General features: G+C 39.5%; 1 protein-coding gene across 1 annotated transcript in view; it reads right to left on the reverse strand.

The window, feature by feature from the left end:
- Positions 1-352: 352 nt before the first annotated feature.
- Positions 353-15,058, reverse strand: part of ITGB3BP (integrin subunit beta 3 binding protein) — a 28,937-nt gene continuing 14,231 nt past the window's right edge. Inside the window, exons 5-9 of the mRNA XM_082766454.1 lie at positions 14,780-14,858; positions 13,544-13,637; positions 11,625-11,684; positions 3,837-3,934; positions 353-1,670 (exon numbers count right to left, since the gene is read on the reverse strand). Of these exons, the coding sequence (XP_082622580.1) occupies positions 3,876-3,934; positions 11,625-11,684; positions 13,544-13,637; positions 14,780-14,858 (292 nt within the window). The 3' untranslated portion in view covers positions 353-1,670; positions 3,837-3,875. The remainder of the gene's footprint in view (positions 1,671-3,836; positions 3,935-11,624; positions 11,685-13,543; positions 13,638-14,779; positions 14,859-15,058) is intronic.

Genomic DNA, 15,058 nt, shown 5'->3' on the forward strand with positions numbered 1-15,058 from the left:
CTTATTCTGATATTGTGACAATCCTGTAATTTGCTGCTGTAGCTGATTGTCCACCCTCATCCTTACTCTTATGCGCTATAAAGTATTTTCTTTTTGTTCTAGGCTCTGTGCAGGACAGCTTGATGTAGGATGGCATACAGTTCATTTACAGGCTCTTTTCAGATCAATAATTATTTAATTTTCAGCTACAAAGGTTATTGTCAGGTTATATAAACTATTACCAGTTCATCCTAACTATTTATTTTTCCATTATCATGGAAGCAATCAGCTAGTGAATCCCATGTATATAATGGAGAAACAGCACAGAAAACTTGATGAGAATGGTGTAGAAGCTGAGCAGAGTAACAGACACAACTTTCTTCAAACAAATTTTTTGGAAAGTTTTATTTTTCTCTATCAAACTGCACAGGTATGCAAGTGTAAAAAAGCCATTTATTAATAAAAATTCCAGAAGCTTGAGTACATGCATGTTTAAGCATATACTGCAACACATTTAGCACTTTGATTCTCAGAATTTGAGTTGTAAAAATCAGTTGATCTGTTTTGGTAACAGTACTTTGCAGGGGTAGCAAGAAATGACATTCAATTTTGTGCATTTATACTGAACATTGCTCTTTTTTTCTTTTAAAATCACTTTTTCAACACAAGAGAGGCCACCCCTAACTCACCACTTTGAGCAGTGTGGTATTCACTATGCTGTAGGGGTGCTTTTGGGCATGATGAAGGAGAAGAAACAGTTCTGTAGCAACTTTCCCCATATATCATTAAATAACTAAACTAAAACATTGACCTAAAATGAAAACGTTTAAACAAGAAATGTTTAAATTAGAGTCCCGTGTTTTAACTGTGGGTTTGAATTCAATACCTTTATATAGCATGCCTCGGGTTAATGTTAGAGGAAACATCTTCACAGATGACGTGTCCATAACAGGCAGCCATGGACAGTTAATTGCCTGTGGGTAAACAACTGAGATGTGTTCAGTAATCAGAATAATTCTTTGCGTTCTGTCCTTTATCTTTTGGTCACAATCAGCATTAGAAAAAGTTGTCATCTGTCAAACACTCCTAACTTTTTAGGAATCTTGTTGCAAATCCTGACACATTCATTTAGATAATATTTTGTTGGCTTATTGGCAGGGTGATGAATTGATTAAATAAGCACCACCTGCCCCAGCAGGAAGCACCCCTTTCCTGGAGCACCTTATGTCTGTGAAGTTCTACATCGCTCCTGAGAGGTGTGGGATTTAATATTCATCTTTTAACACAGCTTTTTCTCATCCAGTTCCTGGAGGGAGGGTTATAGTACTTTTTTTTTTTTTTTTTTTAAGTCAAGGCAGCATAACTATTACATATTTGTGGTAAGAACATACAGAAAAAATAGCTTGTATTCCATGCACCAGTAAATCTAAATCAGCCTTCTGTACACAGTTGCATAAAACACCCATGAAGAAATGTATTATTTACATTGAGATTATCTTGTTGTGCACATTGTTAAGTTTAAATAGATGCCAGAAATTTTATCTAGATGTGCACCTGCCTAGCGCAATGAGCAATCCCGAACTGGTATTTGTAGGGGAGATTGGTTTACAGCCGTTTCTTCTCGCCTTTTAAGTACAATCAAGCAGATGTAGAAGTTTGGGTTGATGTGGAATGCATTTTTCACATAATATCTGTGGGGAGATAAGGAATGACTAAAATAAATAGCAATCAGAGAGCAGCAGCATCATTCATACGATCTGTTCACAATTAGAGGTCTGTCCAATGTCCAGCAGTAGCCTCACTGCATAGAAAATAGACACGCACATCCTGAGGCAATGCAGAACAACAGATGGTCTCCCCTGAGCTGTAGTAACACTTGAAGTTGTTTGAGAGTTTAGCTATAGAAAAAATTTGATAATTATTTTAAATTGTTTAGCTATCACAGCTATAAACTTAACCAATAAGAAAGCAAAGGGCTCTGCAGTGTTGGTCATGTGGCAGAGGACAGAGAACCTGAAAAAGTAAGTGTGCAAACACAATGGTCAGTGAGTAAATAACCCTATCCAGTTATAGAGACAGGAACTAATAGTAGAGACCTGAGGGCTTCCTGAGCTAACTTCATGTTGAAGATGAGTTTGACTCAAGCTACTAAGCCAGTGTAATACTTAAACCTATTATTTTAGCATAAAAAGGCCACTCTGCATTTTGTAGTACTCAGAAATTACCTCAATGGAGAAAGTGACCTGCTGAACAGGGTGCTAACTCTGCTTTCCTGCACTGCTTTCCATCCCTGATTGCTCTGCTCCCAGCCCGTAAGGTGTAGGAGTGCCCTGCGCATTGCAGGGAGCGAGGGGCCATGGGGATGGCGTGTAGCTGGGTTGTAGGATAAATCTGTGGCATAAGAACTTGTCATCAAGCAGGTTTAATTTTTTTTTCTCTTCTAGGTTACTTTTGATTACACAATAGAATTTAACTTTCACTGAGAGGCAAAATGCACGTGTCTGAGTTTACCCCTGCACTGACTCATTTATACAGCTTGTAAAACCCATAGATCTGATTTTTCATATTCCTCAATTACAAGTACTTGAAATACTTCAACTTTCCAAAAGGAGTGATGTTCTCACACTATACAGGGAAACCACATAACCTGCATCTACTCTTCTTTAGAGACTTCTTTGGCTCACTGGAATTTATAAAACATAACAGCAGCCAGTTTTCCCATGCCCGGGTAATATATGATGATAGACAAGGTCAGTCTCTAACTGGGCTTTTGCTTACAGCAGTGGAACAGACAGCTAGCCAAAGGAGGAAGAATTTCAAATCCCATAAAACATGTCTCGAGGTGTCTGTTAGTGCATTGTTTTATGCTTTCTGCTGGGGGAATGCTAAGAAAGGAGATGCAGTGGATTGCAGAATGAGAGGAGTTTACAGCTAGTTTTGCAAAATATGTGAGTGTAAATTTGCATATTCAATTACACCAAAATTGTGATAACTGACCCTTGAAGGTGCCAGGTTCTCTGTGCTGTCTTTCCCTGTACCCCTCACTAGCTGCATGTTCTGTTCCTGGACATACAGAAACAGGACTTGAAACCTGCTCACCTCACTACTGCTGGGCAGCCCCTGCTCAAACCCCAGTGGGACTAATCAGCCAAATCACACAGAAGAGGGAAGTGTCCTTTCACTGATCAAAAGTCTTACTCTCTAACAGCAATTACCTTAATTTCCTCGTTAGACTACAGCTGTGTGTCAGTGGGTTTGCTCCATCCCAGCCCTGCTACAGCCCCGTGCAGATGCAGGATCAGAGCGTTCCCAAGGCTGCCTCTTCTTGCAGATTCTGCATTTGCACCGTGGGCTGACTTAGTGCACATGCACTGGGGTGCGTGTGCAGGGATGGAACAGGAACATGAGCTGCTCCTGGGAAAGCTGCTGCTTGGAAGCGAGCTGCTGCAGCTGCCGCTTCAGCCAGGCCATCTGCCCTGCAGCCCACTGCGCTCTCTCGGAAAAAGAGAACTGCTTGGAGGCCCTCGGCGGCTGACTTGTTCTGGGTGGCTGCACCTGCCTGCCAGCAGGGAGCTGAGCCGTTTACTTGTGTGCTGCCAACACAGCGAGGGGTGCACACAGCAGCTTTGCAGGAAAGCAGAGGCCCCAAGCTCGGGCAGTGAGGTTCTCCTGCTGCTAACAGCACAGCAGGGCTGCCACAGGCACGCTCCTTGGTGCATTCTGAGGAACCTATCGTGGCAGCTAAGGAGGTATAATCAGTACTCGTGCAGTACACAAGTTTTCTTACTTTGGTAACGTGTTACAGTTGGATTGCAGTTCTTGAAACAAAACTACCTCAGTTGTTACAATTACACTACCTGCACCTGCAGCGGGTGGGCACGCAGCGGACAGAGAGGCTACTGGGAGTCGAGGAGCAACCTGAAGAACGTGGCGCTATCGGCAGCCCGAGCATACTCTGCAGGAAGAAAAGCAGTGTTCCATGAGCAGGACAATGGTGTTTGTACAGAACTTGGGAAAATCACCACACAAATACAAGTTAAACTTCTGCAATGGTTAGCAGAACTCCTTTTGCTTCAGACAGTTACTGTGCCCCAGACAAGCAACAGTAAGCTGAGAGTCTTAATTATTTGCAAGTGTATGCACATATGCCACGTCTTTAGCAACGTTGGCAAAACAGAATAGGATGTATTACCAGTGTTAAAGCCTGGTCTTTTTTTTTTTCTTCTATTAATAACAAAAGAAGAAATAACAAGCTATAAAGACCACAGTAGCAGAGCTGTATCAAGGATTGCAAGAGGGACAGCCATCCCTCTGCGAGGATGGCAAAGAGAGGCAACTGTACCTGAGCCCTGCTGACCGTTCCCCTTGCTCAGAGGGCCGGGCCGGGGTGAAAGGCTAAGCAGATGGCTGGAAGAAGCAGAGGAAAAGTGTGCAAGGGTAGAAAGGAACTCAGGGAATGAGAACATAAGGGGGAAGGGCCTGGAAGCAGGTGCTTCTGAGTGCCAAGACTTCTGAATGGCCTCCTGCAGCAGATGATCAGCCCTGCTCTCAGGGCTCGTAGTGGCTGCTGATGCTTCACGCTGCGTTTTGATTCCACCACCACAAAAAGGGTGAAAGAATTCAGAATTACTTGCTATGTATTAAACATAGAGGAAAACAAGAGTATTTGCAGCACCTATAGCTAAAAAGACTCCTCCTGTGAGGAAAGGGACTGCACAGAAACCTACACAGAGACGCATCGAAGCCGCTAGAGACAGGGGTGATGGCGAGGAGACTCCCTCCAGCATCCCCGTTGTGCCCTGGCGGGCTGAGGGGATGTGGAATCCCCGTCTGTGCCTCCCGGAGGTGCCAGGGACATTACCCAGAGCAGTCCCGGAGTAAGCCGGAAATTCTGCCCTGAAGTAGGGCTTCTGAGGTTACCCCACAAGAAAGCGTCCAACCTGGCTTTGCCTCAGGTCCAACTTTTCGGCATTATGCCTAATAAACACCCTTTGTTCATACAAATTATCATAAAAAAACTACCACTAACTGTCGCTTAAAATAGAAAACCGTCCAGCCTTGTATGACAAGCAGCAGAAAAAGACTCGGATTTAATTACAAGTTGCTATTCTTTGGCTTCTTTGTGCTGAATGCAACTAATTCAGAAGTCCTCATCAACCCTTTACTCGCTGATTGCAGCATTCAGACCACACGGTACTTAAAGAACCCGACACACTGAAGCACCCACGCCAAGGTCTGCCTTTCACTCTGAGAAGGTCTTAAAAATTGTAAGCTGCCCAGGCTCATATAATGAAGTTCATAACTTCATTAACTCAAGCTTTTTCCCATATATACCATAGGCTTCCAAATATATACCATGATATGTCATATTTATAGTAACATTTATAGAGATGGCATTAAGTTTTAAATATTCAGAGCCAAATAATACTATTTACCACCCAGATGCTCCAAAACAACACATTTGTCATAGCAGCTTAAGCTTTTATTTTTTTTGGTGAGTTAATGAGGATAATGAGTTGCTCAAAAATACCTCAACAAAACAAACGAAACAACCACCCCTCTCTCTTGGTATTTTACATGCAGAACTCATGTGTGAGCTCGAGTACATACAAGCAAAGACACCAAATACGAGGAAAACCTGCTGTGACCGCAGCAGCTAGGAAAGGAGGGGACCTGAAAGACTCTTGGGGGTGCGGCACAAGCCCTGGCTGGGTGCAGGGACCAGCCTGCCCTCGCCCTCCTCTCATCAGCTCAATGTTTTAGGGTTGCTCACCACAAGGCAGCAGCTGGACAGTCACCAGAAACCTCACCCCCCGTGCGAGTGGGTTGTTAAAAGCCTCGCTGCCCCTTGACGAGTCTCCTGTCCCCGGCCCGCAGCAGCGCCAAAAGGGCAGAATCCTCCTGAGGTTCTTCTCCCCTCCTACTTCCACCACCATTCTTCCCCAAGTTTGACTGCTCTAAAACATTTACGGATCTAAAAAGCAGAGAGAAAAAAAATGTTCACCTGTCAGGTGATATAAAACCAATCTTCTACTAAATGTGCCAGAATAATTTTTCTCCACCTCAACCACAGTTAAAACCTTCAGTCTATTCATTACTGTCTTTTTATAGTATTTTTATTTAATAAAACCTATTAAGACTACCATACAAATCTCTTTACTTATGCTTTTATCTTTTAACTGATCAATTTTTATATTGCTGACATCCCTTCTTCACCATTTGCTCATTTAAAAATTCATAGTATATGAGCTATGTCTCTGGAGAAAACGTCTATAAAATTTGTTACAGCTGGCAAATGTGTATGAGTCAGTGATAGCACATGACTAAATGCTTCACAGAAAATAAAATTTGTTTCTGTAGTAAGCAGAACTGTTTAAATGTTATTTATTTTTATGTTTCAAAGAAAATATATTGTGAAGTGCTGCATTGATTTAATACGCAACAATGTCTGTGTACACGCTGTACAAGGAAAATTTATGAAACCTTTGCACAACTCCTTTAATTGAATTTTCCAAATCTCTCACCACACACAAATAATCAATATCTTCTGCAGAGAAAACCAGTCAGAATTATTACAGTCTTTCTTTTCAATTTTGTTGTCATCAGCACATACAGAGCACCTGGATATTTGTAATGTCTGGATAGCAAGTTATTTACACCTCTTAAACATATAATTGCTACTAAGTGAGTCCAAACTAATGTTTCTTTTCTTTTTTGTTTAAAATAATTATATTCATGGGAGAAAGCAGCATTTATTCTCATGTAGGAGTTACTACATGTAGCTGTTGAAGGAACTACAATTCTTTAATTTTTCATTAAACTTAATACTCTGAAGTCTAGAGCCACTAGAATTAAAAATTAATAGTTATTGAGTCTGTAAAAAGGTACACAGGAAAATAGAGCATAAACACAAGTGTGAAACTCATGAATAAGTGTGGCTGACACCTAGATATAAAATGCAGGTTGACAGTTCTGTATGTATATACGTCTGAGGCCTATAGTCATACGTCTCATGTGCATTTCTGTATCTGCCACCGAAGTTAATAGCTTAATATTTCATCTACATAGCAGAAGATGTTAAATCATCGGAGAGCTTTGTAAATTGCCCCCTTCTATCCAAAAAGCTTATCATGCTTGCAACCTCAGACCCGGATACTTCTCAAATCTCAGGCTGTATTTTAGAATACGTACTGGAAAGGTGCAGGCACATCCAACAGAACCGGGACCTGCTGGGGAAAGCTGTGGTGGTCGGGGATCCAACAGAGACCTGTCCAGCAGCTCCCTTACCTTGCTGTAGGGCTCCTTCAGTAGACAGCATTACTCACTTGTACTGGGCAAACCACAAGCACTGCAGATTTTGGGCACCAGGCGCAGTGGTTTCTGCTCTGTCTTCTAGACTGTAAAGGACTAGCACGGGTACAAACTAAAACAAGCCCTGCTTGCACTGACTGAGGAGGAGATGTGCTGTCGAATTAAGCCCAGGCAACAGGCTTTAAGCCACCAGATACAAATCAGCACACGACACTCACCTCCTTACAGTGCATTCTGGGGGGAATCTTACCATTAGCTTTGATTGTAAATACAGGAGGGCAGAATGATTTCTCTGGGTCTCTGCTCGGGGAAATTCAAAACAATTTATGAGGAAACAAAATGTGTGAGTTGCAGTAAGTCTTTGTGTGCACGTGCACACTCACACGTTCAGCACTGAACTAGTCCTAATTCAGTTTTGCTTAATGCACACCCACTTAGGAGCATTCCCACTGGGGTATAATTTAAAAAGGAAACTCGGATTAACTTTCCTGCATGCCTACTTGCAGAAAAATCCTTCCTGGCAGAACCACAGATAGCTGTCCCACAAAGAAAAGATGAACAAGGCCAGGTCCCATCACACGAAGTTATGATTTCTTGAAGCTGTCTGCCAGATTACACACCATATAATGCTCAGAAGGTCTGCCCGTTTCCATCAGCTGCTTTCAGTTCCAAGGCATCACCCACCAATTGTGGATGTGTGCCGTGGGTCTGCACGTTCCTTTCCTTGACCTCTGCCATTTGCCTGCATCTTATTTTTTTGGTCAGTATTAGTAGCTTTTCCCAAACAGATTAAGAAGAACTGAAAGTCCTCTCACAGATGCCTGTAAGTGGGACTGGCACAAAGAAAGCGCGTTGTTCGTTCTTACATTCAGCTCACGTACTGGTTCTCAATAAGGAAAACTGTAGGTTTGTTAAATAAAAAGATCTTTTCTAATACCTAGGTCCAACCACTGCATCCATCTCATTGCTTCCTTGAAAAGAGAGTATTGCAGACAATCACGGTATTTCATAGTCACAGAATGGCTTGGATTGGAAGGGACCTTAAAGACCATCCAGTTCCAACCCCACTGCCAAAGAAAGGGACCATCCCACTAGATCAGGTTGCTCAGGGCCCCATTGAGCCTGGCCTTGAACACCTCCAGGGATGGGGCATCCACAGCCTCTCTGGGCAACCTCTTCCTGTGCCTCACCACCCGCTGAGTGAAGAATTCCCTCCTAACATCTCATCTAAATCTCCCCTCTCTTAGCTCCATTTGTTTTCAAGGAATGGAAATTCTGGAAAGAAACTCAGTTTCTGACTAAGTTAATTTGTGAATTAATTCAGTTCACTTAATAATTTCTGATCAGCCAGTTCATTGGGCTTACTTTTCCCAATAAAGGTATAATTTCTGACCTGCAAGTGAATGCAAAGTTGGGCAGAGAGAAACACTGTTTTTTATGTTAGTTTTTACAGTCAGAAAAAAACTACAGATATGTTACCGAAAACATACAACTAAATTCTGATATCTTCCATTTTCCCCAGAACATTCCACAGGAAGGGGAGGAGAAAGGATAGGTGGGAGACAAACACCCAAGTATCTCTAAAGCTCAACAAATTTATTCTACTTCATTTAAGAATGAGTTACAAATATATTGTAAAATTGATTTACCTTCACTCACAGCAACCCAAAAGCAGTCCAGACCCAAGCTATTTAGTTGCTTATACACAAAGACACAATAAAAAGTCCAGACTCAAACTGACATAAATTGGGTTAAACTGTGGAATACTGTGTTCTTACCCTTTTATCTGTTTTGAGAAGGTTTCTGTATTTTGCAGTGTCTCTGAAATGGGCTCTCATGCTTTGTGATATATATAGAGTTGTTCTGGACACAGAAAATCACAGGTAAGAAGGCTAAACTAAACAAAAAGTAAAAAAGGAACCACTTACTTATTTATGAACAAAGAGGTCAACATTTTCACTGTCTGCTCTATAAAGTACAGCAGAACTGGATAGACGAATGGGAACTCAGTAGTACTTTGTCTCTAATTTCTCCACTTTACTTTCATTCCTAATTTCACGTGGGGTTAGATGAAAACCCATCTAGTTAACCCTGACCTGGTCTCTTGGAAAGCAACCATTACTGTTACCAAGAGTACAAACTCAAATCACTTAATTGAAAATAATATGAAAGTTATTAAGTTTAGTTCTAAATGTTCCTAAGGATGATCATATTTGGCCTTGGGCTTGTGAGATGAACAAAAAGACAAAATATCAAGTATTTTTAATTTCATTACAGGATACAGTCTGAAAATAGTTTCCCTAATGTTCCCTAATGCTCTATTTGATCTTCTACAACACTCTCTTACTGTTTCTTAATTGGGCAGCACAGTCATGGACATGATTTATGTCAGCGTTTATCTTTTGGGGAAACAGACATTATTAATATAGTTCGTAACAACCAGCTTAAGTAGTTTTCTTTTTTTAGAATATTGTCTTCACTCTTTCAAACACAGAAACGATTAAACTTTCCCTTAAAATATGCATATCACAACCTACACATTTATTTTCAACACACATAAAGCATGTTTTGGAGAGCAGCATACTGACTAGATTTCATCTCTTGGCAGCTGTTTTACAGTTTGCTTACATTCTATTCAAAAACATTTTGTTTACTGTAAATGCTAGTCATGGACAAACAATGATGCCATTTTTTATGCTGGTCACACAAGATGATATACAGAGTCCTGCATAATGCTGCCCATTGAGCAAGGAATGTTTTGTATTAAGTTGTTTTATGTAGAGATTGTTTATGTAAAGTAAATAAATTTCATGCCTCACCATGTGATGATAATGTGACATTCCATCTGTATCAAGCCACAGAATAGTCATAGGTTTTAAATTTTGAGCATAACTAATTAAAAATAATTACAGAAAACCACATCCAAAATTAAAAGGCAAAGTAAAACATTTCTAAATGCTTTCTTTTATCTTTCATCTTTCCTACATTTTCAAGTTTGCAAAAATGGAATCTGTTCTTTATCAAAGGAAAATTGACATCGAAAGTTCATCAAAATTGGTCAGCTTAAGCTCATCATTCTATTTCCCATCCCACTTTCACAAAATACACCATTTCTTATCAAACAAGACTGATCACTAGATATATGCTTAGTGTTATGGGCTAGTTTCTAGAGCAAAGATGGGACTATAAATGTGTATCCTGGTGATCATTAAAAAGCAACGCACAAAGGAAGCAGCCTGTTTAAATCTGCAGTGGCCCACGGTGCTCACCATTATCGCTGCCTGATGGGGCTGTGATCATTTGAACAGAAGGACAGGGGGAATAGAAGCGGTAAATCAGAAAGAGCAGATTGCACAAATGAATCAGATTCCTCAAAGAAATAACGACACCCCTTTTCATTTCATGGTAATAAGGAAAACTTAAAGTTTGATCAGTGTTCTTCACTATAATGAAACAATTCCGCACAGCAGAAAGAATTTAGGCCCGTGGAACACTGGATAGAAACAAAACCAAGGGTTTCCTTGTGAAACACTAAGCAATAACACTTGTTGGGACTGCTGGCAGACAAAGCAGTACGTTGCCATTGCTGATTTTGAGTCTGGTTTCGCTCTATTTCAATATGGAACGTAAGAAACTAACAGCAAGTGAATGTGAGTTGATTTTAGTGAGAGTGAAAAAGAAAAAAAAATCTTGTTTGTATCCCCTCCAGCCACCTTCCCAGCTAGACAAGGCACTAAAGTGGCTATGTGGGCCACGCTATATTAAAAGCCACCAACTTCAAATATTTTCACAGCACCAGTTATGAAGAAACCTAATAGTCAGGATTTCACAGTCCCCTGGAGTGTGCTAAATACCTCCCAATACATATAAGGTGATAAAGGTTCTGCTGCAGAGTGTATGTTACTTGGCTTATACACTGAAAATGCAGGGGAAGGGAAGAGAATGAGGAAGAACAAGGATAACTGGTATACATAAAGGGTATGTAATGTCTCTGGGATCGGACTACACTTATTTCTGGACCATGCCTCAAGTGCAGGACTGTTAATGATTCACAATTTTATGGAAAAATACCCAAACACAATCAAATAGCTGAAAAGATTAAATTTACATTTGAACAGAGCAAGAGTTCAGGCTGGCTTGCATGCTCAGAAGAAATATATTTGATTATTACAATTTTCATATGCTAAAGGTTATCCAACTTATTTAAAGTGGAAAAAATTAAGAAGAAATCAACTAAAAGGAATCATCACAGTATCTATTACATAGGAGTTGTTACGTATATATATATATACACACACACACACACACACACACACATATATGAATTTATATACCTTGGGCAGGAAGTTTTCCATGGTTTCTTTCCAACAGCTGTAGTTCTTCTGCTTGACCCACTAGTGAAGAAATAAAGAAGAAAAAAAAAATCAATAGATGTTTCCCCAGAGATTTCATAGAAAAGAATACGTCTTCTTTTTCACTTTCAAAGCATTTGTATTTTTCAAGTGATAACAGAAAAAAACCAAACTTATCTATATGTTGTGCTCAAAAAAATTTAACAACAAATATTTCAATACAAACAAAATTTTGAAAAGTTATGCTTACAAGCCTCAGACTACATTTTGTTCCCATTTTTGTCTTCCAGTGCTGACATGGTGCTTTGTTCCAATTCAGAGGATTATTTCCCATTTTAAAGGCAACAGGAAGCTAACAGAAACAGTGGGCATAACAGAAAGTGTCAACAATAGGTCTGGCATCTCATTTGCAACCTTCTCCTGGATATGGTGGTCTTACTGCCCTATCCAGGGTGTAGGGTAGTAATGTAAACACAGACTGTTTTCACAAAACTTCGTTTTGTTTAAGAAAGCATCCGGTTATATGCATTACAGTGGGAACTCGTACAGTGTATACAAATGCAAAATGAAAACTGAATGAGCACTGGAATAAGTCAGGAAAGAAATGTTAATTTAAACAACAGGAACTGCTGGAATTGTGTGGTGCACGCATTCCACTGCTGGGGTGCATTCACCTAATGCATTAAAGGAGTCACAGTGCTCTTCGGTCAGAAACATCCTCTAGTACCTGGGACTTTACTGTCCACCTGTTTCCAGCTGCAAACATACGTAGCAGTCTTGGCCAGTGGATGTTCTGCTCTCCTCCAGCTAATTTCAGTGTTACTGAGCTCTGCAGAAAGCAGAGCAATCGGAAGGGTTGCAGAATAACGCATACCAGTGAAACATCACATTCGCTGCAGGATAAGAAACTTTGCATACTTACCTTATTTGAATGCTTGTCCATGGAGTGGACACAGTGACTACGTGTTATGTAGATATTATTTATATTTCTTGGTCAGCTGGGAACTGGATTATAAGGGGGTGGTAAAAAAAATAAATCTGAAGGAACAATGGCATATATGCAAACTTTTGAGGAGAAGTAGTTGTTTGGTATGTATGATCTTAGACACACAGCTGTACTACAAACATGCCATGTGGGTATGGATGCTGTTACGCTGCTGCTGTGAAAACAAATGAACAAACTTCTGAGGCATAAAGATCAGGGCCTGAACACCAACAGAACCTTTTGCTGCCTACAGCTGCTTTTGTCTCTACAGAATGACCTGGTAAGGGAGATCTTTATTTTTTTCCCCAAGAACTTCTGACTTGGAGTAAGGATCTGTGTGTCCATTTTAGGAAGTTTTAAAAAGAAAATCTTTATCTTTCTGTTTTTCTTTGGAAAAGTATTACAGATGTGCCATTTGTAAAGTGCTCTTATCCCAACAAAATAAGATCTGGTATGTCCATCATTTACAGACACATGAATAGCAATTTTTAAAGCCTGGAAACCTATATTCAGCCTAATCCTCCTAACAGGCAAACAAACAAAACAACTTCCTTGCAAAAAGAGAAGAAAGGCAATGCAATCAAAGTGCAAACGTTTAGCCTAATCACTAGCTAACTGCCCACTAAGTATCTAATCATTTACATAAGAAAAGGTGTTGCTCTTGCAAGTTTTTCCTCTCCATCTGTGACTGAGTTAGAAGAGTGAGCTGTTGGGGTTGCCTTTCTTTTATGTCCCTAGTTGGATGCACAAGGACATTTAAGGTGTATTTGTTGTGAGCAGAAGAATTCACATGCTAGAGGCCTGGAGTACAACACTCCGCCATAACACAGAGCGGTGTATAAATCTAGGAAAAAATTGGAGTTGTCATAGTTACATTTTTATAAAGGGGATAAATATTATCGAAAATCCTCCTTACTTAGTACTTGGGTTTTCTGCACTTCAGCACTCAAGATGCAAGACAAGTCTGAGACGCCAATAATATTTTCAAGCTCTCTACTGCCCTCTAAAGCCTGGAAAAACAAAACAAAACAAAAACCACAGTTAAAAGACACTGTAAAGTTTCATTCTCAACCTACCTACTTAGATGGAAACAACTTACTAATTACATCTGAAAGACAGAATTTGGGGGATTTTTTCATAAACTCTCAACGATGCATGAGACTTCACCTCACAGAATCAGAGGGATTAAAGAGTTTAAGGGTGTAAGAACGTATGTCATTTTTGAAAACGGCATTCAGGTACCTTTAAAAGTATTACCTAAAAATTTCCTGTTATTTGCGCTTCATTCGTAAGTCTTCAGCTGTTTAAACAGATTAGCACTTGATCCCCAGAAAAGCAATCTTGGAGCATGTACAAGCTTGCTGTAATATTTAAGTAAAATGGAAATCTACAAGCATCTAACGCTACTGAATACTCTCCCCAGCATTTCATGGTAGATCTGAAAACTTACAGTATCAATCTTAGGAGAAATACAAAGGATTTTTCAATAGGATTCTAAATAAATATTTAAATTAAAAGATTTTAAATTAGTAGCAGCTTTTTTTTCTTTTCGTAAATAATACATTGTCAGACTGCACATGCAAGTAAAATAAATTAATAAAATACTTTGAGTACACTGAACTATTTCAAGGATATTGATACACAGCAAGCAACCTTGTGCTAAATTTATTCAGGAAACAAAATTTGAATAAACCAAAAGAATGGTTTGCATTTTAGTATGTATTAAATAGACTCTATTAAATGCTGATACATTAGAGGTAAATTAAATAGTACAATCACTTCAACACAAAGGGATATTTAATTTTCAAGGACATAAAAATCTATGCAGTAATAATTCATACTTCAACTAATAAATAATAGCTGGTAACTACTTCATATGCTTTTATTCCTGTACAAAATGAGGAGAGAGATACAAATTTAAAATGGTGTTCTTGGAAAATCAACTTCTCTAAGAGGAAAAAAAAAAAAGCTACTAAGTTCTGTTTTTTGGAGAGCGTGTTTTCTGTATTTCCAGGTCAAGTCTTCCTGGTTTCTAGAATTTTGTTTGCTTCCCTATTCCTTTAAACTCAAATGTTATATATAAGATTTCATTTTTATTTCAATTCCTATATTAAATGTAGATTAAAAATAAATAAAGTGGTGTAAACCAGACCTGTAGGTTTGTCAGACTTGCTCTCGTTTTCAAAAATCTAACCAATGAACTTTTCACTTTGGACTGCAATTCTGCAAACCTGCATAAAAAAATAAAATAAAACAATTTCAATTAGTCACATCACAATTTACTGAAAAATCAGTGTTTACAATGTTTCCCAGAATTTCTTAACATCGTACCCAGGATGGATGGAGATAAACTGTGAACAGATGGACTATGCAACCTGGTTGTGTCATATAAACACCAAATACAGCTTGCCTTTTGTAAGGACTTACATAG

Source organism: Aythya marila (genome assembly GCF_965140915.1).
Source record: "Aythya marila genome assembly, chromosome: 8".
Classification (NCBI taxonomy): domain Eukaryota; kingdom Metazoa; phylum Chordata; class Aves; order Anseriformes; family Anatidae; genus Aythya; species Aythya marila.